Source organism: Ceratotherium simum, chromosome 24 (assembly GCF_057802395.1).
Source record: "Ceratotherium simum simum isolate JZ-2026a chromosome 24, ASM5780239v1, whole genome shotgun sequence".
Classification (NCBI taxonomy): Eukaryota; Metazoa; Chordata; class Mammalia; order Perissodactyla; family Rhinocerotidae; genus Ceratotherium; species Ceratotherium simum.
The window spans coordinates 4,687,162-4,713,238 of NC_141923.1; the positions used below are offsets into that span (position 1 = coordinate 4,687,162).

Consider the following 26,077-nt stretch of genomic DNA (forward strand, 5'->3'; position numbering starts at 1 on the left):
GGCACAGAAGGAAGGGGCAGGAGGGAAGAAGGGGGTCAACCCCAGCCCAGCACCGACGGAGGTGTAGACTGGGGCCTACCTGGACATGACAAGCAATCTGTGCAGAAACAGCCACTACTGCTCCTGAGTCACTTGCCAGAGGAAATGATGAGGTGGGGGGAGCATTCAGTGTGAAAATGAACATCACCATGCAAAAAGAGAATTGTCATCCACACATCGACTTACCTATAAAATATATTATTTATCTGTTTTCTGATGTAAGCTCTTAAGCCTAAGAATTTTCCATAGATTCTGTGAAGGGTAGTTTTAAGAAAATCTCTCTCTCGAGGATCTTCACTGTCAAAGAGCTCTAAAAGCTTCAAGAAGAAAAAGACACTTAGTGATTTGGTGTTCTCTCTCCGTAGATTATGGCTTTTGTAGTTTCAGCTAATTTGTATCTTACCTGCAATACAAACTTCTGATCAATATATTTCTTCGCTATATTAGGTTGGAAATCTGGAGACTCTAAAAATCTTAAGAAAAATTCATAAACAAGCTAGGAGGAAAAAAAAACCAAGTCAAATAACATGGTATTTTATTAAATGGAGATTAAAATACACCATGAGTTGAATCTTTGTCTGCAAATATTAGCTTTTTAAAAAAAGCTACATTTCTACAGAATTAATGCAAAATCACACATGGCTTCATTTAATTATAATTGATGACAGTAATTGTTTTATTTAGCTAAGAACCACAGACTATACCCTTAAATGGTATTTAAACAAAATGATTTCCATAGCTGATGTCACCAATGCTTAAAATGTGCTGCTCAGGGACCACAGTGCACAGCTGACACAAGCCAGGCTGTGACCAAATTCTGGGTGAGATTCGCAGCTGGCCACCTACAAGAGTCCTGGCAGAGAGCCAGGCGGACAAGAAGCTGGCCCTGGTAGGGGAGAGGTCACAGACGCAGTCAGCTGGGGCCGGGACGTTCCCTGCTTCATGAGTGGGCTGCACGCTGTCATGGTTACGCCGTGCGAGGGCACGTTCTGCTACAGAGATAGCCCTCCTTTTCTGTCTGTTCCCCTTCTAGTTCCTTCTCAGGTTTTTCACCTGTCCATCTCTCCTCCTATGGGTGACCCACACCTCCCAATCTCGCATATGGGCAGCGCTCTGCTCACACTGGTCTCAGCGCCTTCTCCCAGGTGTGCTACCCAACGTTTCTCCCGACAAATGCGTCAGAAACAGGCAGTAGTGAGCAGGGGAGCTCTGGGGTGCAGAGCAGGCACACGTTACGCCTAAGTACCAAACACTGGGAAATGTCTGCAGAAGTCCTCCAGGCCTCAATTCAATGGCTGGCAACAAAGTGATCACTTCCACTGAAAATATATTTACAATTCTGATTCTTTGTAGTTTGTGTCAAGTGTCCAAATAAACAAAAACCTATTAAACGTCCTCTCTTCCGCTAAAATACTTCTCTTGTATGTGAGGTTTGCAAAGTCTACGCCACTAAAGATCAGGGGCCCATCTGCAACCAGCTGGAGAGGCCCTAGGGCCAGTGTCCTTGCTGTAGAGAATACCCCCCACACACAACCTGAACTGTGGCGCCCTCCCAGGGTCAGTACCTGTAGATGAGGCCACGCTGCTTCTAACGTTGGTTCGTCTTCCTCTGGGTCAAATTCTGCTCCCGTAGGGTTGGAGGAAGGTGGTAATGTTCGAAACATGTTAACTGCAAACTAAAATCCACATATTCTAGAATTATAACCAGGATATTAAAAATATTTACAGACAACATTTAAAAAATCTTAAGTAATTCTAATGATAGCTACTTCCAGTGTTATCTGGCTTGTCCTAATTCTCAAAATTCAGAAGCAGTAAGGGTCCCCAACAAGATCCTGGGTCAAAACTGCAGCAGGACCATGGCTGAGGGCAGGTGACCACTGAGATCCCCGCTTGACTCTGAGCTGTAATCTTTCGCAGACAAACAGCACCAACAGAAGCTGACGGGCAGTGCTGGCGTCCAAGGCCTTCACTATATCCAGAAGGTGCAAAAGCATGGAGGGTGTTCAAAGTGCTGGTAAGAAAAGTATGAGATCAGGGAGGAGACGCAAAGAGTAGAGAATTGGAAACGGCAAGAAGACAGCAAACGCCACATCGCACCAGATGCCTTGTGCCACGTCCACGCTGAGTGCTCTGCAGTCAACAGTGACAAGGACGACACAGTCAGGACACAGTGACATCTGACTGGGCTGCTAGAGGACCATTTCCAGAGAAAGGGCTGCATGTTAGCAGGGAGAGGCATAGTCACAGGACAGCCTGGCCATGTGCCCAGGGACTGGACAGTTATGATTTCTCTTAGCCTGTTTAGACTTACAAAGAGATGACTTAGGAAGAAGAAATTTCTCTGGAGTTTGGATGATTCCCTTGGACGACCCACTGCCCTTTTCTCTGATCTCCCCTTTATACTGCGCTTTACCACCCCCCCACCCCAGGCTCTGGTTAATTTCAACTTCATAAAAATCAGTGCAATTTTTTTTTTATTGATGTCTTAAGAGTTTATAACATTGTGAGATTTTGGTTGTACATTTTTGTTTGTCAATCACCATACACATGTCTCCTTTCACCCCCTGTGCCCACCCCCTACCCCCTTTGCCCCTGGTAACCACAATGCAGTTCTTTCTGACCATGTGTTGGTTTATATTCCATATATGAGTGAAATCACGCGGTGTTCATCTTTCTCTTTCTGGCTTATTTCACTTAACATAATACCCTCCAGGTCCATCCATGTTGTTGCAAATGGGACAACTTTGTCTTTTTTTATGGCTGAGTAGTATTCCATCGTATATATATACCACATCTTCTTGATCCAATCATCAGTGGAGGGACACTTGGGTTGCTTCCACTTCTTGGCTATAGTGAATAATGCTGCAATGAACATAGGGGCGCATAAGCCTCTTTGGATTGTTGATTTCAGGTTGGCTGCATATATTCCCAGTAGTGGGATAGCTGGATCATAGGGTATGATTTTTTAATTTTTTGAGGAATCTCCATACCGTTTTCCATAGAGGCTGCACCAGTTTGCATTCCTACCAGCTATGTATGAGGGTTCCCCTTTTTCCACATCCTCTCCAACATTTGTTGTTTTTTGTCTTGGTGATTACAGCCATTCTAACGGGCGAGAGGTGATATCTTAGTGTTGTTTTGATTTGCATTTCCCTGATGATTAGTGATGTTGAACACTTTTCCATATGCCTATTGGCTATCCGTATATCTCCTTTGGAGAAGTGTCTGCCATTTCCTCTGCCCATTTTTTGATCGGGTTGTTTGTTTTTTTGTTGTTCAGTTGTGTGAGTTCTTTATATATTATGGAGATTACCCCCTTTGTCAGATATATGTTTTGCAAATACTTTCTCCCAGCTGGTGGGTTGTCTACTCAATTTGATCCTGGTTTCGTTTGTCTTGTAGAAGCTCTTTAATTTGATGAAGTCCCACTTGTTTATTTTTTCTTTAGTTTCCCTAGTCTGACTAGGCATGGCATCTGAAAAGATTCCTTTATGACCAATGTCAAATAGTGTGTTGCCTATATTTTCTTCTATGAGTTTTATAGTTGCAGGTCTTTGATCCATTTTGAGTTAATTTTTGTGAATGGTGATAGCAGATGGTCCACTTTCATTCTTTTGCATGTGGCTGTCCAGTTTTCCAAACACTATTTATTGAAGAGACTTTCTCTTCTCCATTGTATGTTCTTAGCTCCTTTGTTGAAAATTAGCTCTCTGTAGATGTGTGGTTTTATTTCCGGGTTTTCAATTCTGTTCCATTGATCTGTGTGTCTGTTTTTGTACCAGTACCAAGCTGTTTTGATTACTATTGCTTTGTAGTATGTTTTGAAGTCAGGGATTGTGATGCCTCCAGCTTTGTTCTTTTTTCTTAGGATTGCTTTAGCTATTTGGGGTCTTTTGTTGCCCCAAATGAATTTTAGTATTCTTTTTTCTATTTCCATGAAGAACGTCATTGGGATTCTGATTGGGATTGTGGTGCATCTGTAGATTGCTTTAGGTAATATAGGCATTTTAACTATGTTTATTCTTCCAATCCATGTGCATGGGATATCTTTCCATTTCTTTATGTCATCATCGGTTTCTTTCAATAACGTCTTGTAGTTTTCATTGTATAGGTCTTTCACTTCCTTGGTGAGATTTATTCCTAGATATTTTATTCTTTTTGATGCAATTGTAAATGGTATTATCATTTTGAGCTCTCTTTCTGTTAGTTCATTATTAGCATACAGAAATGCAACCGATATTTGTAGGCTGATTTTGTACCCTGCCACTTTGCTGTAGTTGTTGATTATTTCTAATAGTTTTCCAATGGATTCTTTAGGGTTTTCTATATATAAAATCATGTCGTCTCCAAATAGTGAGAGTTTCACTTTTTCGTTGCCTATTTGGATTCCTTTTATTCCTTTTTCTTGCCTAACGCTCTGGCCAAAACCTCCAGAACTATGTTCAATAAGAGTGGTGAGAGTGGGCAGCCTTGTCTCATTCCTGTTCTCAGAGGAATGGCTTTCAGACTTTCCCTGTTGAGTATGTTGTTGGCTGTGGGTTTGTCATAAATAGCCTTTATTATATTGAGGAACTTTCCTTCTATACCCATTTTGATGAGAGTTTTTATCATAAATGGATGCTGGATCTTGTCAAATGCCTTCTCTGCATCTATTGAGATGACCATGTGCTTTTTATTCCTCGTTTGGTTGATATGGTGTATCATGTTGATTGATTTGTGGATGTTGAACCATCCCTGTGTCCCTGGTATAAATCCCACTTGATCATGGCGTATGATCTTTTTAATGTATTGCTGTATTCAGTTTGCCAATATTTTGTTGAGGATATTTGCGTTTATATTCATTAGTGATATTGGCCTGTAATTTTCCTTTTTTGTATCGTCTTTGTCTGGCTTTGGTATCAGGATGATGTTGGTCTCGTAGAATGAGTTAGGAAGTGTTCCATCTTCTTCTATTTTTTGGAATAGTTTGAGAAGGATGGGTGTTAGATCTTCTTTGAATGTTTGGTAACATTCACCCAAGCAGCCGTCTGGTCTTGGACTTTATTTTTTGGTAGGTTTTTGATTACTATTTCAATCTCTTTGCTTGTGATTGGTCTATTCAGATTCTCTATTTCTTCTTGGTTCAGTTTTGGGAGGTTGTACGAGTCTAGGAATTTATCCATTTCTTCTAGATTGTCTAATTTGTTGGCATATAGTTCCTCATAATATTCTCTTATAATCCTTTGTATTTCCGAGGTTGTAATTTCTCCTCTTTCATTTCTAATTTTATTTATTTGAGCCTTTTCTCTTTTTTTCTTAGTCAGTCTGGCTAAGGGTTTGTCAATTTTGTTTATCTTCTCAAAGAACCAACTCTCTGTTTCATTAATCCTTTCTAAACTGTTTTTTTGGTCTCAATTTCATTTATTTCGGCTCTAATTTTTATTATTTCTCTCCTTCTGCTGACTTGGGCTGTGTTTGTTCTTCTTTTTCTAGTTCTGTTAGGTGTGATTTAAGGTTGCTTACTTGGGCTTTTTCTTGTTTGTTGAGGTGGGCCTGTATTGCTACGAATTTCCCTCTCAGGACTGCTTCTGCTGCATCCCATATGAGTTGGTATGGCATATTTTCATTATCATTTGTTTCCATATATTTTTTGATTTCTCCTTTAATTTCATCAATGACCCATTGGTTGTTCATTGGCATGCTGTTTAATCTCCACATCTGTGTCACTTTCCCAGTTTTTTTCTTGTGGTTGATTTCTAGTTTCATAGCATTATGTCTGAAAAAATGCTTGTTATGATTTCAATCTTCTTGAATTTATTGAGGTTTGCCTTGTTTCCCAACATATGGTCTATCCTTGAGAACGTTCCACGCACGCTTGAGAAGAATGTGTAGTCAGCTGTTTTTGGATGGAGTGCTCTGTATATACCTACTAGGTCCATCTCATCCAGTTTTTCATTAAAGTCCACTGTTTCTTTATTGATTTTTGGTCTGGATGATCTATCCATTGATGTAAGTGGGGTATTAAGATCCCCTACTATTATTGTGTTGTTGTTAATGTCTCCTTTTAGGTTTGTTAATAGTTGCTTTATGTATTTTGGTGCTCCTATGTTGGGTGCATATATATTTATAATTGATATGTCTTCTTGGTGGAGTGTCCCTTTTATCATTATATATTGCCCCTCTTTGTCTCTCTTAACCTGTTTTATCTTGAAGTCTACTTTGTCTGATATGAGTATGGCAATACCTGCTTTCTTTTGTTTGCCATTAGCTTGGAGTATTGTCTTCCATCCTTTCACTCTGAGCCTGTGTTTGTCCTTAGAGCTGAGATGTGTTTCCTGGAGGCAGCATATTGTTGGGTCTTGTTTTTTAATTCATCTTGCCACTCTGTGTCTTTTGATTGGAGAGTTCAATCCATTTACATTTAGTGTAATTATTGATATATGAGGGCTTAAAGTTGCTGTTTTATCGCTTATTTTCTGGTTCTTTTGCATTTCCTTTGTTTCTTGTCCCATGTGTTTCGGCCTGCCAGTTCAGTTTGGTTGTTCTGTCTTATGATTCTTTTAGTCTTCTCTGTATTTCTCCTATGTGATTTTGTTCTGATTATTTGTTTAGTGGTTACCTTGGGGTTGGCATAAAAAATCTTGTATATAAGACAGTCCATTATCTAATGGCCTCTTATTCCCTTTTACTAAGTCAATTCAATCTCTTTCCTCTTCCCCTTCTAAGTTACCCTGGTCACAACTTATTCTATCTCTTGTTGTGGGTGTGTGTTTAAATTGATGAGGTTATATTTATTTTTGATGATTTCCTTCCTTTGATCTTGGATTTTGGTATTTAAGTGGTGGCTATCCTATTCCGGTGAAGATCTACTATTTTTCTGATTTTGTCTACCTATTTTTCTCCTTGCTCCAAGCTTTGTATTCCCTTGCTCTTCTTTTTTTCAGGCCTGAGGGCCTCCTTGAGCATTTCCTGTAGTGGGGGTCTCGTGGCCATGAACTCCCTTAGCTTTTGTTTATCTGGGAAAGTTATTATTTCTCCATCATATTTGAAGGATATTTTTGCTGGATAGAGTATTCTTGGCTTAAAGTTTTTGTCTTTCAGTATTTTGAATATATCATTCCAGTCTCTCCTAGCCTGTAAAGTTGCTGTTGAGAAATCCGGTGAGAGCCTGATGGGAGTTCCTTTGTATGTTATTCTTTGTTTTTGTCTAGCTGCCCTTAATATTGTTTCTTTGTCATTGACCTTTGCCAGTTTTACTACTATATGCCGTGGAGTGGGCCTCTGCCTGTTGACATATTTAGGTGACCTATTGGCTTCATTTACTGGTGTTTCCTGCTCCTTCCCCAGATTTGGGAAGTTCTCAGCTATTATTTCCTTGAATAGGTTCTCTGTTCCTCCTTCCCTCTCTTCTCCCTCAGGAATACCTATAATTCTTATGTTACATTTCCTAATTGAGTTGGATATCTCTTGGAGACTTTCTTCATTTCTTCTTAGTCTTAGTTCTCTCTCCTCCTCCATCTGTAGCATATCTGTATTGCTATCCTCTATAATGCTAATTCTTTCCTCCATATTGTCAGCTCTGTTCTTTAAAGATTCCATATTCTTCATCTCCTCCGTCGTATTCTTCATTTCCGTCAATACTGATTGGTTTTTCTTTATGATTTCAATCTCTTTTGTGAAGAAACTCCTTATCTCATTGCATTGTTTATCTGTGTTTTCTTGTATTTTGTTGAGCTTTTTATGATAGCTATTTTGAATTCTCTGTCATTTAGGTTATGGATTTCTGTGCTTTCAGGGTTGATTTCCGGGTGCTTGTCATTTTCCTTCTGGTCTGGCGATTTAATGTACTTTTGCATCATGGTTGCTGTATTGGCTTTGTTTTTCCTCATCCTGGAAATATCTGGTTGCAGTTTCCACCTGCTGCCACCATGTGGGGGTTAAGGGCTCTGTAATCTGAGCGCCCTGCGCTCCACCATGGCCATTCCGCTGCCACAGGCCAACTGCGCTCTGCTCTGCTTTGGCTGTTCCACTGCCGCAGGACGCCCAGGCTCCACCCGGGCTATTCCACCGTGCAGCCGCCTGAGCTCTGCTCCACCTTGGCTGTTCTGCTGCTGCGGGCTGCTCAGGCTCCGCCCCAGCTACTCCGCCGCCGCAGCCACCTGCGCTCCACTCCACCTTGGCTGTTCTGCTGCCGCAGGCTGCCTGGGCTCTGCCCCAGCTACTCTGCTGCTGCCGCGGGCCACCTGCACTCTGCTGAGGCTGCTTAGACTGGTCAGCTGAGCTGCAGTGTCGGGCATGCAGAGGGCAAGGGGCTCTCTCTTTTGCCCACTGGGTCTCTGGGCCGGTGGTGGGGGGCTTCTCACTTGCCCCTCATTATCCACTTTCCTGAGGTGCTCAGATGTTGATGGCACCCCTGCAGCAGTTCTGAGTCCTCTGTGTGGAGTTTCTCACTGGCTGAGAGAGCCTGAGGAGCTACGGTTTCCCTGCAGAGGGCTGCCCCGCCCCTCTCTCTGAGAGCCACACGACCCAAGTCACTGATCTGGTGGGGAGGGAGAGGATTTCTCCTTACCTCTCCCCACTTCCTCCAGGGGCCCCAGCACGTCCACTCTCAGATGTGCAGCAGTGTGGGTCTTTCCGATGTCTCTCTGTGCAGTGTGAGTGTCTCTTGTTGGTCTACGCTTGACCCTTTTGTTATATCTTATTGGGGGAAAGTTTACTGGAAAGCTCACTCCACCATGATGCTGACGTCACTCTGTGGTTTTTTTTTTTGGTGAGGAAGACTGGCCCTGAGCTAACATCTGTTGCCAATCTTCCTCTTTTTGCTTGAGGAAGACTGTTGCTTAGCTAACATCTGTGCCAATCTTCACCTACTTTATACATGGGATGCTGCTGCAGCATGGCTTGATGAGTGGTGCATAGGTCCGCGCCCAGGATCTGAACCAATGAACCCTAGGCCACCGAAGCAGAGTGTGTGAACTTAACCACTATGCCACTGGGCCGCCCCCCAGTGTGTTTTATAACAGATGTTTCCTACAAAAAAATCTAGAATTTTTTGGAGCACAGGTACATTTTAACGCCCACATGGTTAATACAAAAAGTTAGATCTCTAAATAAAGCACAATATACATTGACAGATTTGTGATATAAACAGGAAAGTTTAGTTTTTCTATATCATCAATTTATAACATTTTTCTTTTGTAGTAAGTTTAAGTATGATCTTTGAACCCACAACATGCCAGTTACAGAACTGGGCTCTGGTGAATGGCTGTTACAGGTGATCAACAAGAGCCCCTGTCCCACCACTCCCCAAAGCACAAAATCAAAACGTTTGACATACGAGATAAAATCCGACTCTATGACTACAATTAGAAGGTATCTGCAGAGAGTCCAAGGCAAACCTGGCTGTTCAGGTTCCAGTCTTGTGAGGACCAAGTTGTAACTCAGTGTTACCAATTTTGTTTCTTTCTGTATTTACTGTTATTGATATTGAACTCCAAACCTTAACATCATTGTTCATTAAGAAAAATATTCACTCAAGTCATCAGCTATAAAATCCCTGAGCATCAAATGTTTATTCTCTGTTTCATCTAAGCTGACGTAGAGTATCTATAATCAACAAAGAGATAGTAGAGGAATGGAAGGTATGAAAAAAATGGTTGGAAATCCAGAAACAATTAATTTAAAAAATCTTTTAGTAAAAACATGAGTAATGCTCACAAGACATAAGTAGAAAGAAAAAATGGTTAGACACCTGTGAACGGGGTCTGTACAGGGTCCTGGAAGAGGCCTCCCAGACAACAGTGATTAACAAACAGGCAGATGGGGCACGTCCTTGGTCACTGGCCCCCAGACCCCCAGGGGACGGCAGTGAGGGATCTCCTCCTGGCACCCTGATGCCAAAGCCCACAGAAGAGAGGAGCCCACCCACCATCTCCTCTGGGGCTGTGGGACTTGCTATGTCATCACCAGCCACTGCCCTGAGCTCTCTGTCACCTTCTTGGGCTACGAATGATCGGAGAGGAGTCAGAATTGAGTCTGAGGCCTTTATGGGGAGTGTGGCATTCCTGAACTGGGGTTTTCTAGCCTCTCCCTCAAAGCAAAATGATCAGGGGGCTTCAAGAGAGTCACCTAGCGATTGGGGGTGCCTTAAAGAGCAGGAGGCGGGCACTTGCTCTCTGGTGGACTAGAGCCAGAGGCCCAGTACATGGAGGGCAAGGCCTGGGCCCAGCGTCCCTGGGTGGTGGAGGTGTCTGTGAACACACACTGCGCTGGCCTCTCTCGGAGACTTCAGAAGGCAGGAGACTTGCTGGAGCAGTCTTGACATTGGGGTGCAGTGCACCTAGAAGGGACCATGCAGGCTGCCTCCTGTGAGGTTCCTGTGGCTGCACTTGAGGAACACAGAGGACCAAGGGGAGAGAGGATTGGTGGGCTGGCCAGGAATTGCCAACGGGGCAGTAAGTTTACCCAGAGAGGGGCTAGAGGTTTAGACGGAAGAGGAGATTGCTGCTCCTCTGGGAAGGGGTCTTGAGTGACGCTGAAAACACTCCAGAGCACAGATGTCCCATCATCTACACAGGTAGAGGCCAGGGAAGCACACAGGTGGTTGGCCTCCCCGTTGCTCAGGGCTCGGGCTGGCCCCTTTAGGTTCCCTCCCACTTTAGGTCCCTCACTGGCCAGGCTGCCCATGGGGAGGGCCATAGATGAGGTTCTGAGCCTGGGGTTAAAGTGCTGAACTAGGTGGGACGGCTATGCCCAGAGATGACCAACAAGGGGCAGGAAAGGAAGAGTCAACACCTCATGGTTGAAAACATAAAACATAGCCCAGTGTGATGGCTAATCTTCAAGTACCTCGTTACTCAATCAAACCTGATGTTTGAAATCAGGAACCTGATGTCACTGTGAAGGTAGTGAGTAGCTGTGGTTACATCTACAATCAGCTGACTTTAAGTCAAGGAGATGACCCTTGAGAATGTAGGTGGGCCTCATCCAATCAGTTGAAAAGTCTTAAGAGCAAACTATGGTTTCCCCAAGGAAGAAGAATCCCACTGTGGACGGTAGCGTCAGCCTCTGCCCGGGTTTCCAGTCTGCCGCCTGCCTGATGGAGTTCGGACTCGCCCCAGTGGACTCCACAAGGCACGACAGTTCCTCGAAATCAATCTCTGTCTCTGTGTCTCTGTCTCTGTTTCTCTCTCTCTGTCTCCGTCTCTCTCCCCTCTTCTCTCTATCCCACTGGTTCTGTTCCTCTGGTAGAACTCTAACTGATATACCAGGTTAGTTGAGATCCCTAGTAAACTGGTTGTATTCTACCAGCAGTATAGCTGATGGTTCTAGTTTCAGCCCCACCACACAGCGTTCGCTCAGCCACAGCCCATCCTCCACACCTGCACAGGCACCAAATCCCAGACACTGAGTTAGGAGTCTGCAAAGGGACACACACTCGTCTGCTTTGAATGCAAAAGCCCCCTTTTCAGTATCCTGGGAGGATGACTATACTAGATCCAGGAAGTTTTATTACTGGCCAACTCTGATAAAAAGTTCATGCTACAAAAAAAAAATCTCGGGGGCCAGCCCGGTGGCGCAAGCGGTTAAGCGCGTGCGCTCCGCTGTGGTGGCCCAGGGGTCGCCAGTTCGGATCCCGGGTGTGCACCAACGCCCCACTTGTTAAGCCATGCTGTGGCACCGTCCCATATAAAGTAGAGGAAGATGGGGACGGATGTTAGCCCAGGGCCAGTCTTCCTCAACAAAAAAGAGGAGGATTGGCATTGGATGTTAGCTCAGGGCTGGTCCTCCTCACAAAAAAAAAAAAACAAAAAACTCACACTGTAATTTCTACCCACCTTTCCTACCACATGACATTGCATTAATTTAATGCTCATCTGTAGAAAAGGTTAAATATACTAAAAACTAATATTTAAATAAAAGAGCAGAAGGCAAACAATAGGTCACCTCAAATGATTCTTGTGTTTCTAACCTAGCAACACTTCTCAGTACAAAAGCTTCAGGGGTCAAATTAGTTGAGCCTTGTGCTGTTGACGTCTGCATGCTCGGAGGGAGCACCGTGCTTCCAGGCGTGTGGCGTTTACTCTGAGAGAACCACAGATGGTGATTTTCATCAACATCATGGCATGGAAACCACAGGGAATCTTATTTCTACTATAGGTCTAGAGGTCTTAGGTCTGATGCGGATCACACAGACCCATTATAACCCCTCAGCTGAAACACTCTGATTCAGAGTGCACACTGAGGCACGGACACAGAGCTAGAACTGGCTCCTGCACAACATGGCCTGGAGGGGACAGCCTCCCTGGCCCTCTGCCTACCTAGAAGCAGGACTTCAGACTGAAAAACCTGCCCAAGCCCCAGTTTTCCCGTCTGTTGAAAGAGGGTAAACCCTTTCTTTGCACGGGGCATTTGTGACATGGAAAGCACTACAGTAAACAGTCCTCACGCACACGGCGTGCACGCATGAGGGCCACACAGCCCCGTATGGGGCACAGACTGACTCCGTATTATCAGGAAGACCTGCTTTTACAGCTTTCTTGACATTTCTACTTTCAGTACTTAAATCAGCCCTGCAGATGTTCTTCTCCCAACTGCTAAATTTATTGAATTAGATGCAAACCAAAACCGCTCAAGCAGCAACTTTATGGAAAATTCTTACAATTCAGCAATATCACCAGCAGCTGTTCTATACCTGTAACATTCATTACCAGTGGGCGACGTAATAAAATATTCATGCCGTGACGTAACTGTAGCACAATATAATACATAAAAGTTTAAGATATGAAGGGATATGTGCCAAAGAAGAACATTAATAATCTAATTTCAGAAACAAGGAAAAAATGGTTGGTTATTCGGTTGTCTGGTCAAAACCACAAGGGTTATTCTACTTTCTTACTTATTTTGTTTTAGTCACGTGAATAGGATTCATAAAGGTGAGTCCACCAAAGGCCAAATTACAGTTCCTCCAGACATGCTTCCTCCTGTAACAGAAATACTGAGAGCCATAGGCTAAGAGAGACATTTCTGGGGAGGGGGGAGCCTATCCACATTATTTTTTTAAATAGAAAATTATTTGTCTGCAAATGATATAATGTATCTGGAAAAGCCAACAGAGGAAGAGAGAGACCATCACAGCTAGGCCACCAATACAAAAACCAAAAATACAAAACTAACAGCAACACTTCTCCACCAACAACAAGCAACTAGGCAACACAACTAACAGGAGGACCCACACACAGCTGCAAAGATGACCCTGGGCCGAGGGCCCCACGTCCCAGGCACAGGCCTCGAGGAGAGCAGAAACACCCAATACAGGGCACTGGGGAGTCCCCGGATGAATGGACGACCCTTCGTTCTCCAGTGTGGGACGACCTCACGTTACAAAGACATAACTTCTCTACAAGGCAATTTATTCACCGAATGGGATCTTAAATGTAATTCTAATTGGATATTTGATAAACTCGGTGAATGTAATTTAAAATTTAGATGGACAATAAAAATCCTAGTGGTAATCTTAAAGGGAAAAACTGTCCCTTTCCTCATTTGTAAGGTCAGTTGAATTTGCTTTCACGGCAGAGCTGAGTTGTCACGCTGGGGAGCTCACGCGCCTCCATTCACGCACTGCTGAATCCCAGCGCCTGCCGCGGGCCTGGCACCTAGGAGGTCCTCAAACATCTGCTGAGTGAACAGATCTCCCGGGAAAAGCACAGTCAGTCACGTTATTAACTGCAACACCAAGGAATTACCTGAAAACTGAAAATTTTTGGATTAACTCTTTAGATCTCAGCTAATTTTGTAATTTCATCAGGGGAGCCTTCCTTGACCCTCCACCTAATTGGATCCCTAATTTTAAGCTCTTCTACAATGCTGTACATTTTCTTCATGTTATTTGTCTCAAACATAACTGGATGGTTGGGTAATTCCCGGTTTGATGTCTCCCTCCCAGCACCACACCTGGGCCCCATCGCACCGCCTGGCACAGAACACTCAATAAACACATGAGGTGAGCGAAATCGGGGTCTCCTTGTCCACCAATCCACAGTGTTACTTTCTCTAAGGCAAGAGCTGCTTTCAAAGAATGTACTTTACCTCCAAATAGATGCCAGAATGTGATACTGAAGAAAAGAACTGTAAGTTAAATTCTTATTTTGAATAGCTTGCTATTTTTATAATCATTTAAATATGTTCTTAACAGTTAAAGATATGGAAATAAAAACCTACAAATCTTTGTAGAATTCTCAATAAAGGAAATTTAATCTCAATTTGGATATTTAAATTTTATGACTATTTCACAATTAAATGTACAATACCATCTTACTTCAAATGAAAATATACTAGTCATTTATAATTATGAGTTTATTAATTTTTATTTTTGAGTTTAAGAATAGAAAAAGGCACCAAACTACTAGAGATGGAAAGTACAACATGAGATGAAAAATTTACTGGATGGGAATTAACACCAGCTGAGACACTGCAGAAAAGATTAGTGAACTTGAAGATAGCAAAGGAATCGACCAAATGAAACACAGAAAGAAAAAAAGACTGAAAAGAAACAGAGCACCAGAGAGCTGTGGGACGACTCTGAGACGCCTAACATACATGATATTGGAGTCTCCACAAGACAGGAGAAGGAGCAGGGGAGAGAAAATAATATTTGAAGTGATAATGGCCACACACTTTTCCAAATTTGATGAAAACTATAAACAAACTCTAAACACAAGAAAAAGAAAGAAACCACACCAAGGCACATCATGATCAAATTGCTTAAAAAGAATAATAAAAAAGAAAATCTTAAAAACAGCCATAGGAAAAAAAGACACATTATGCCCAGAGGAACAAAAAGAAGAATGGCAGCAGATTTCTCATCAGAAACAACACCAGCAAGAAGATGGTGGAGCAACATTTTTAAAGGCTAAAATTTTGGCCTGCAATTCCACACCTGGCAAGCATATCTTTCAAAATCAAAAGTAAAAAAAAAAAAAAAAGACTTCTTTAGACGTACAAAAGCTGAAAGAATTAATCACCAGTACACCTATGCTACAAGAAATATTAAAGTAAGTCCTTTAGGCAGAAGGAAATTGATACCAGATGGATATCTGGATCTGCACAATGGAATGAAGAACACTGAAAATGATAACTATCTAGCTAAGTATAAAAGGTTTTAAAACATTATTTAAATCTCTTTAAAAGATAATTGTTTAAAAAATATACTGTGGGGTTTATAACATGAAGAGGTAAAATGCATGACAACAGAACAGCAGCAGAAAGACAGGAGAAATGGAAGTATACTGTTGTAAACTTCTCATAGTCTACATGAAATGGTATATTATCACTTGAAGGTAGACTGTGACAAGTTGAAGATGTATTCTAGAAAGCTAAATAAATAACTGAGATCAACAACAAAGGGTTACAGTTAAAAAGCCAACAAAAGAGATAAAATGGAATCATAAAAAGTACTCAACTGATCCAAAAGAAAGCAGAAAAAGAGGAAAAGGGAACAAGGAAGAGATGGGACAAATAGGAAAAAAAAAGATAGCAAGATAGATTTAAACCCAACAAGATCAATACATTAAATGTAAATGGTCTGAATGCCCCAATCAAAAGGCAGACATTATCTGAATGAATAAAAAAAGCAAGACCCAACCATAAGCTGTCTACAATAAGCCCACTTAAACATAAAGACACAAACTGGTCAAAAGTAAAAGGCAGGAAAAATGCATGCCATGCTCACACCGGTCAACAGAGAGCTGGAGAGGCGATACTAACATCAGACAACTCCGATTTTGGAGCAAAAGATATTACCAGGGATAAAGAGGATCCTTTTATAGTGATAAAGGAGTCAATTCAACTAATAAATAATACTAATATTTATGCACCGAATAACATGAAGTAAAACCTGATAGAACTGCAAGAAAAAACAGACAATAAACAATTAGAAACAGGAAATAAACAGCCCCAATTACAATAGCACCAAAAAAATTAAATACTTATTTATGAGTCTAAACAAATACATATAGGATCTGTATGCCAAAAACTACAAAACAGAAAAGATCCAAATGGGCAGATAGGGCTGGCCCCATGGCTTAGCGGGGCCCGTGCGCGCGCTCCGCTACTGGCGGCCCGGGCTCGGATCTGGGCGCGCACCGACGCACCGCTTCTCTGGCCATGCTGAGGCCACGTCCCACATACAGCAACTAGAAGATGTGCAACTATGACATACAACTATCTACTGGGGCTTTGGGGAGAAAAAGGAGGAGGATTGGCAATAGATGTTAGCTCAGAGCCGGTCTTCCTCAGCAAAAAGCGGAGGATTAGCATGGATGTTAGCTCAGGGCTGATCTTCCTCACACACACACACACAAAAAAAAAACCAAAAAAAACCAAAAACAAATGGGCAGATAAATTGTGTACGTGGATTGAACGGTTCAATATTGATAAGATATAAATTCTCTCCAAATCTACATATCCAATGCAATTCCAATCAAAACCCTTGAAGGATATTTTGTAGATGACGACAAGCTGATTCTAAAATTTATATGGAAAGGTAAAATAACTAGAACAGCCAGGCACTCACACCACCTGATCTCAAAATTTACTATACAGCAACAACAATGAAGACAGTATGGTATCGGTGATCAGAGAGATACCTAGATTAAAGGGACAGAATAGAGAGTCCAGAAATAGACTCACAAATATGGTCAATTGATTTTTGACAAAGGTGCAAAGGCAATTCAATAGAGAATGGTTAGTTTTTTCAACAAATGGTTTTTAACAAATAGAATACATGGACATCCATATGCCAAAAAATGAACCTCAGTCAAAATGGATCATAGACCTAATGTAAAATGTAAAACTACAAAACTTTTAGGAGAAAATCTTTGTAAGCTTGTTAGGCTAAGATTTCTTAGATATGATATCAAAAGCACTATCCATGAAAGAAACAAATCATAAACTAGACTTCATCTAAATTAAAACTCTGTAAAAGACACTGTTAAAATAAAAAGACAAGCCACTGACTGAGAAAATATTTGCAAATCACCTAATTGGCCAAGGATTTGTATCTAGAATACATAAAAAAGTCTCAAACTCAATAATAAGAAAACAAACAATCCAATTAAAAAATGGGCAGGGGCCTGCCCGGTGGTGTAATGGTTAAGTTCACGTGCTCTACTTCAGCAGCCTGGGGTTTGCAGGTTTGGATCCCTGGCGCAGAATGACGCACCGCTTATCAAGCCATGCTCTGGCAGCGGCCCATATAAAGTAGAGGAAGATGGGCACAGATGTTAGCCCAGGGCCAGTCTTCTTCAGCAAAAAGAGGATTGGCAACAGATGTTAGCTCCGGGCTAATCTCCCTCACAAGAAAAAAAAAAAAGAAAAGAAAAGAAAGGCAATCTGAACAGACACTTCACGGAGGAAGATAAACAAATGACAAATAAGCACAGGAAAAAATGCTCAGTATCATTAGTCATTAGGGAAATGCAAATTAAAGCCAAAATGAGATAAAAGGACTGACGACACCAAATGTTGATGAGGATGTGGAAAAACTAGAAATCTCATACACTGCTGGTAAGTGGCAAAATGGTCCAGCCACTTTGGAAAACAGTCTGGCAGCTTCTTAAAAGGTTAACAAACACTTACAATATGACCCAGCAGCCTCATACCTATGTGTTTACCTAAGTCAAATAAAAACCTGTGTCGAAAACTTGTACATGAATATTTATAGCAGTTTTATTGCCAAAAACTGGAAACAACCCAAATATCCCTCAAGTGGGGAACGGATAAACTGTGGCACTTGTATATAATGAGAGACTACTGAGCAATTAAAAGGAACAAACTACTGATAAATCAACAACATGGATGAACCTCTAACACGTTATGCTGAGTGAAAGAAGCCAGACTCAACAGGCACGAGTCCATTTACATGACATTCTGGAAAAGACACAATGACAGAGCTAGAGGTCAGATCAGTGGTGGCCAGGGATAACGGGTAAGGGGAAGGTCTGACTACAAAGGAGTAGCATAAAGTAATTTTTCTGGAGGGTAACGAAACTGTTTATTTTGACTGTGGGGGTGGTTACAGGACTATGTATTTATCAAATCTCAGAGAACTGTTCACTAAAGAGAGTGAATTTTACTGTATGTAAATTAAAAATTAATTTTAAAAAATGTTACAAAAAGATATTTACTAGGACTAAGTTCCCAAACCTTCTTGGTTCACAATGTCCTTAGTCTTAGTAATTTCTTCACTGTACCGCTAGACCAAAAGAAACACCCATCAACTCAGGAGCTTTAAAAAACCCCAGCTTCGCTGAGGTGTAACTGACATACAATTACTTGCACAATTTAAAGTGTACAATGTGATACGTTTAACACAGGCATACATCTATGAAACCATCATACAATCAAGATAATGAACACACCCATCATCCCCAAAAGTTTTTTAGGAGTCTTTTGGAAAATACATCTAAGTTGGCTGGTTGCAGGTAAGGATGGGTATAGGTAGAATTGGGGAGGGGTGGAGTAAGGAAAAAGATTAACTTTTACTTCCCTTTTTGTATTTACTTTATTCTAAAATAAGCATGCATTTCTTTTAAAATATAAAAATATCAAACAAAACAAAGGGAAATTCTCTCAAAATGATAAAAGCAAATCTCCAAGAAATGGCTCACTGATATTTAAAGTAGAAAAATCATTCTCTGGATTTCAAAAAGCACTTTATGGGGGCCAGCCTGGAGGCATAGTGGTTAAGTTTGAGCGCTCCACTTTGCTGGCCCGGGATCTGTGGGTTTGGATCCTGGGCACGGACCTACACACCACTTATCAAGCCATGCTGTGGCAGGTGTCCCACATGAGAAAGATAGGCACAGATGTTAGCCCAGGGCCAATCCTCCTCAGCAAAAAGAGGAGGACTGGCAACAGATGTTAGCTCAGGACTAATCTTCCTCACCAAAAGAAAAAAAAGAAGCACTTTATGTTTTAACCTTCCTTTGGCTTATTGCTGATGTCAGCGCCTCTTTAACCCATGTTACTGTGACTTTGGCGAAACAACAACTAAGCAGAAAGGGGAATGCAAGATTTAAATCATCACTTGAAAGAAATGTGTAAACTATTTAAAGCTTCATTGATTAATATACTAACTCCTCTAATTCAAAATAATCTTTCCTCTCCCACTTCCAAACTATCCTCACCCTCACAACAAGTAATACCTTCCAGAGCACACTGCAAATACCAGATACAAAAATAGAAAGAGCACGTCCAACGTCAATCCTTCAGTGAGCACCAGACAATTATCCTGGGGATCTGGATGTGAAACCTCCCCCAATGACCCAAGGAAAACTCCTTTGCCCTTAACAAAAAACGTGGACTTGAATCCTAAGCATAAAAGGAAAGAAATGAACTCATTTTCCCTGGAAACTCAACATGGGTCCTGATAAGAACACCACTACTATTAAACTACATACGGAGATCTTTTTTTAAAGAAAAATATATTATTATTGATTTTTTTTGATGATGAGAAATCTGGTACACGATTATTAAACTTTTTAAAAATTACAAAAATAGAGTAAAAGGGGAAAATCTGCATAATCACACCATCCAAAGGCAGCTACTATGAACAGTCTACACTATATTCCTCTAGAATATAGTCTCCCAGACAAACGAGGGTCGACTGTTTAAGGACAGACGCTGTTATCTTACTCACTGTCGCCTATTTATTAATCCAGCACAGCAGACATGTGCAATTCTAGAGAGGTCCACTTTGATGTGAAGGACCTTTGAGCCATCCAATTCATTCTACCATCGATCTAGCCAATTCCTTTTCTGATCTTCAGGTTACACTCATCTGTGACTACTAAGACTGGTTTTAACGCCCTCGTCTATGCAGAAAACTCCATACTGAATGAACAGTTACTGAGCTTATGAAAGATCATTGTGCTAAATTTAGTGGAAGAAACGTGACAGCATAACACATCTTCCTCTCAGGGAATTTACTACGCAGGGAAGTTAGAGAGAGTTGTCCCAGGTGCTATACGAGGGCTTTAACCTCAGTGGGGGCAGTGCAGGAGGGTTATTGAGACAGTTATTCTTAAGCTTCTGGCAAGCTTCAGAACGACCTGGAGAACAGGGCAAACAGAGAGTGCTGTGACCCAAGAAGCGACATTTCCAACAAGCTCCCAGGTGGTGCTGATGCTGCAGCCTTCAAGTAGCTCTCTTTTACAAGAGTGGTTCTCAAACTGTTTGGTCTCAGGATCACCTTAAACCCCTAAAAATTATTGAGGACTCCAAAGAGCTTTTGTTTAGGAGAGTTCTATCTATTCATACTGGTTGTATTAGAAATTAAACCAGAGAAATTTTAAAAATATCAGTTTATTAAAAAAATAATAAATCTATGTCAATATAAATAACATACATTTATAAAAATAAGTAATTTTTCATAACTGTTATTAGTTATTTCATAACTCATATTAAATAAAAATATTTCCCAGAACAAAAACAAGTTTAGTGACAAGAGTGGCACTGTTTTACATTTTTGTCAATCTCTTTAATGTCTGGTTTAATAGAAAACAGGTGGATTCTCCTGTCTGCTTCTACATTCCGAATGTTGGTTTGGTTGAAATATAGGAAGAAAATCTGGTGTACTATATGTACGTAGTTGGAAAAGGGAGGAGTAATTAATAGTCCTTTCAGATAACTGTGGTCTTCTCTGACACTACACCAAAACTTGACAAGTGGCAGTTTATTAAAGGTTAGCTATTACGTGAAATCTGTTATTTTATCAATGAGGGGTCTCCATTACATTAAAATCCAGTGGTGTGTCTTGCACTTTGAACGGCTCTCTGGCCCATGAACAAAATGATTTTGTAACGTCACTTTTTGGTCATTTGGAAAATACTGGTTCACTGAGTTAGGAATGAGTCCAGTGGGGACTCATTTCATCACGTGTGTTAAAGATCCTATTTGTTCATATCGCCACCGATCTCAGCAGAAGAGCCTGTGGCACCGGGAAGCTGAAGCTTGCACTGGTTGATACAAATTTTCCAAAATTCCAATTTTCACCTGGAAGCTCAAATTTTATCATTGACAACAAACACTATCAGTTATTTTTCTTAAAGTGACAATCCCATTTTCTTTATTTTTTTCGAGAAAATGCTTGCTAAATATCCAAGTCTGAACAACCAGTTTGTTAGTCATTCTTCAAGTAAAAATGGTGTCCCGTGAAAAAAGTGGCTTTGCTATTTCTTGGTTTTGCTATCAGTGTTGTGACTATCAGAAAAATCAGAAAAATGCCAGTGCCTGAGAAACAGATTAACTAGATAATTTAATTGAAAAAACAGATGGCTGGTTATATTTAAAATATGACTGAAATTAAGAGATAATTGAGTTTACGTAATTTGGGCCTGAGAATCTAGATGCCAGGAGTTTTCCCCCCTGGGTACTGCTTCTTTTCATTCTCATCTCCTTGAACCTAAGTTTTTTTAATCTGGAAAATAAAAGGGTGAGGCTAGGTGATCCGTAAGGTTCTGTTAAATCCCAGGTCTAAAGTCTATGATGTGTAAAAATACACAGCACACACGAAAAGATGCTCACCATCATTAGTCATGAGGGAAATGCACATCAAAGCCACAGTGAGATCCCACTTCACACCCAGTAGGATGGTTATCATCAAAAAGACAGATAACAACAAGTGTTGAGGATGTGGAGAAACTGGCACCCTTGTACACTGCTGGTGGGAATGTAAAATGGTGCAGCCGCTTTGGAAAACAGTCTGGCAGTTCTTCAAAATGTTAAACACAGAGTTAACATGTGACCTAGCAGTTCCACTCCTAGATAAATACTCCAGAGCAATGAAAACATACGCACAAGAGCTTGTACATGAATGCTCATCACGGCATTATTCCTAACTGCCAGTAGCAGAAATAACTCAAATATCTATCAAGGGATGAATGGATAAACAGAATGTGGTATATATCCATATAATGGAATATTATCTAGCAACAAAAAGAAGTACTGATACGTTACAACATGAATGAACTAAGTGAAAGAAGGCCACATATTGTATAATCCCATTTATATGAAATGTGCAGGTTAGGCAATCTAGAGCGACAGAAAGCAGATGAGCGGCTGTCAGGGGCTGGGGGTGGGAGTTAGGGAGGAATGGCAGAGACTGTTAGTGGGTACGGGATTTCTTTTAAGAAGACGAAAATGTTATAAAATTAGATGTGATGATGGCGGCACAATCCTGTGACTATACTGAAAACCACTGAATTGTACATTTTAAATGGGTGAATTGTCTGGTATGTGAATTATTTCTCAATAAATCTGTTAAAAAACATATATAGCAGTCCAATCTAATAGGCAATACATTTAAAAGAAGGAGCATAAGGAGTACAACATCTATAGAGCTTTGGATTCTTCAAAGTGCAAATTAATGTCTTTAAAAATAATGTCTTTAAAAATACCATGACAAAACAAAAGTAAATACACACACACATAAAGAAACAAACGAACAACAGGCAATAAGACCAGCAAGCCAGCTGAGCGCTGCTTCCACGGTCAGCACACCAGAGGCCATCCGAACGGACCACAAGTGGCATCTTTCCTCCTGCCACGCTGGGTCCAGGCACTGCTTGTGTGGAGGCCTTCTACTGGTTGCTCGAATCCTGCAGCCTCCACTGCTGAGAGGTCAGAAACCTCCGCCAAGTACCACTCCCATCACACTTTTCTTCTTTCATTATACCTTTCATCAGTGCCCTCTGTTTATAAAACAATACCACAGCAGCAAATAAAACCAAAAATCCTCTCTGCGCCTGACCCTCATTCCACCCCCAAAACTCCAGACAAATGTGAGATAAGGGAAAGGCTGTGCTCTCTCACTTGCTCTGGTCAGAGTAGAGAGGCAAGAATGAACCATTCCCTGCTTGCTCAGGGACAGAGGAAGTACCTCATAAGTGTGGATCTTCATGGGACAATCTAATGCATCACGTACAAGATGTCTCTCTGCACCTACTTCCTACCACATGGGCACATGGCAGTCTCGCAACTCTATCCACTTCCCCGCTTCCCTTTCCTTCATTGCATTATCGTAATCTAGAATCATACACTGTTGGGTGGCTGACTTTATAGCCTGTCCCCCAAGAAAAGGAAAGCTTTGGAAGGGTAGAAATCTTGTTCACTACTCTATTTCCTCCCCTGAGTATGTGCCCAGCCCAGAGCGGATGCTCAGTAACTGTCTGCTAAGTGCTTTAGAGGGCAAACTGCCCAACACTCGGAAGACTGGCTTGAATTTCAGGATGGGGAACAAAGTTAAGATAGCAGGAAGAGAATCTAGTTAGGATATGATTATAACAGGGAGAGGAGAAGTAATGACTATTTAATCTTAAAAATAGTTGCTGGGCCGGCCCCGTGGCTTAGCGGTTAAGTGCGTGCGCTCTGCTGCTGGCGGCCTGGGTTCGGATCCCAGGCGCGCAGCGACACACCACTTCTCCGGCCATGCTGAGGCCGCATCCCACATACAGCAACTAGAGGGATGTGCAGCTATGACATGCAACTGTCTACTGGGGCTTTGGGGGAAAAATAAATAAAAAAATTAAAAAAAAAAAAAAGTTGCAAGGGCTTTAAGTATCAAGTGGTTCTGGTAATGCACACTGCTACTGTGAAACGCAAATGAGAGACTGATTCACGCAGGCGGGCCCACACTTGGCTAAAGAGGGGGCCTCTGACCCAAACCAGGCCAAGTGAAGCCTCAGGCTCCACAGACTCTTCCCTTTTTGGGTTAAGAGTGGGGCTCAGGGACTGCAGGCATTTAAAATCAAGGGGGAAAATGGAATATTAAATACATGATGTAGGGATAAATGATTTTTCAATCATTTTAGAAGCAAATAAAGTTGTAGCCCTATCCTATACCATTAAAAAAAAAAGTTCCAGGAGAATTATAAAATGTGTTGTGAACAACAAAGTTATGAAATTATTAGGGGAAAATATTAGAGATTTTTATTTGTGATTTTGGGGTTTGGGAGGCCTTCCAAAATAATAGAGAGTTGAAATTAAGGAGAGAAAGAAGATATTCTTCAATTTTCCTTAGTCAGAATGAGCAAGGTTTTAAGAGTGTTTACTGCTCAGTATATGTGCCTTTGACTATTCTTCAGGGGTGAGTCTGGGGAAGGAACCTACATGGCCCTTGCATCCCCAGGCTGGCTACATGCTGGTAAATTCTGAACTTTAAGAGTTAACAACAATAAATTAAAATAACGAAGTTGATCTCAACTTCTGACACAACAGATTGTGAACTACAAAAAAGAACATTATTTTCATCTTCTTTTTCCAAAGCAAACATACTAAAGTAAGAAATAAAGATATTTTAGGTCAACAAGACTAGTCAAATCTGAAATATATAGCTTTGGGGTAAAAAAAAATCAGTCACTTAAGAAGGAGTTCAATGAAAATCAGGATTTAAAATTTTATATTAAGCATCAAGGACTCTCTAATAACTAGGTAGCAGGAGTACTGATTTCAAAGGTGGACAAAATACCAACAATTAAAAAAAAACTCAAGGGCCGGCCCTGTGGCTTAGCGGTTAAGTGCGTGCGCTCCGCTGCCAGCGGCCCGGGTTCGGATCCCGGGTGCGCACCGAGGCACCACTCCTCCAGGCATGCTGAGGCCGCGTCCCACATACAGCAACTAGAAGGATGTGCAGCTATGACAGACAACTATGTACTGGGGCTTTGGGGGAAAAATAAATAAATAAAAAATCCAAAAAAAAAAAAAAAAACAAAAACAAAAACTCAACAGAAACTGGAGTTCAGTGTTAAACAGTAAGAGTTTTTAGTAACGGCACCACATGAAATGTTTCCAGGTGTACTGACTGAGGTCACAGTGGGATCCTGAAAAGGACCTGGAAACAGGCTTGTAAAGTATGAGACCGCAGAGGACTGAGATTTGGGGGCTGAATGACACCAACAATGAACTAACTGCAGGACGACAGAGGCTGTCTCAGCCAATCAGGATGAACTGTCCTGACACCAGCATTGACAGTGGAGGCCATCTCAGCCAATCAGGACTAACTGTCCTGACCCTAGCATTGACAGTGGAGGTTGTCTCAGCCAATCAGGGCAGACTGTCTTGACATCAGCATTGACAGTGGAGGCTGTCTCAGCCAAGCAGGGCAGACTGTCCTGACCCCAGCTTGGTCCTCCCCTTATTTTAACTCCGCCCCATCATTACAATTTTCCTGCACATGTATGGACATCATGTTTACTTCTAAATTATATTTGTGCACTATTACATTAATGTTGCATATGTTAAAAAAAAAATTTAAAGAGGATGAGATAATAAATACAAATAAAAGTTCTAACACATCTATCCCCGAAGGTAGTTGTGAGGATTAAATGAGCTAACATACCTAAGGCACTTGGTCTGGTCCCTAGAAGGCACCCAGTTTCCCTCACTATTATCATCACTATCATCCAGGATACATTACAAAGAAGACTGTCATTCCTCATAGTACAAATAAAATTTTGGAACAGGAGGACTTTTTTGTGGGAATGTTGTGTTAGGCTCAAACGTCTTAGCTTATTCTAAGAATATCAGAGTCCTGTTTGCAACTCAGGGTTGGGACACGCTGGTTAAACTGTAATCACTTACCATGTGGACTACTTCTGGGTAAATAGGCTCTGTGATCACATTCCGATTGTGGGTGATGTATTCTACCATCTCACTTAACGCAGCTCGTTTTACTTCCTTCCACTTTAGGTCACTTAGTGGATCGGAAACAAAGTCAAAGAGGACACAACACTGACGTAACTTCTGGATAAAAAGCTTCTCTTGATCAGCAGGAGGAACATCTGAAAAGCAGAAAGCAAAGTATATTGATTGCAAAGATGCTTAACCCAAAATTATTGTGAAACACTTTTAAGCCTTCCACTATTTTTATTTTGAATTAATAGAGCTTCAAAAAAAAAAAAAAACAGAGTTGGGGTAGGGGTGAACAGAGGTTAGCCACTCGGAAAAGAAAAAAACAACAGCTAGTCTCTGCTCAGACCATATGTTACATGTGATC

General features: G+C 41.4%; 1 protein-coding gene across 8 annotated transcripts in view; it reads right to left on the reverse strand.

Moving 5' to 3' along the window:
• PPP2R5C (protein phosphatase 2 regulatory subunit B'gamma) overlaps positions 1–26,077 on the reverse strand; it is a 146,340-nt gene that overhangs the window by 34,760 nt on the left and 85,503 nt on the right. For all 8 annotated transcript variants that reach the window (XM_087447924.1, XM_087447928.1, XM_087447927.1 and 5 more), the window contains 4 exons: positions 25,663–25,862; positions 1,605–1,715; positions 443–535; positions 226–356 (listed from right to left, as the gene is read on the reverse strand). In XM_087447924.1, the coding sequence (XP_087304050.1) occupies positions 226–356; positions 443–535; positions 1,605–1,715; positions 25,663–25,862 (535 nt within the window). The remainder of the gene's footprint in view (positions 1–225; positions 357–442; positions 536–1,604; positions 1,716–25,662; positions 25,863–26,077) is intronic.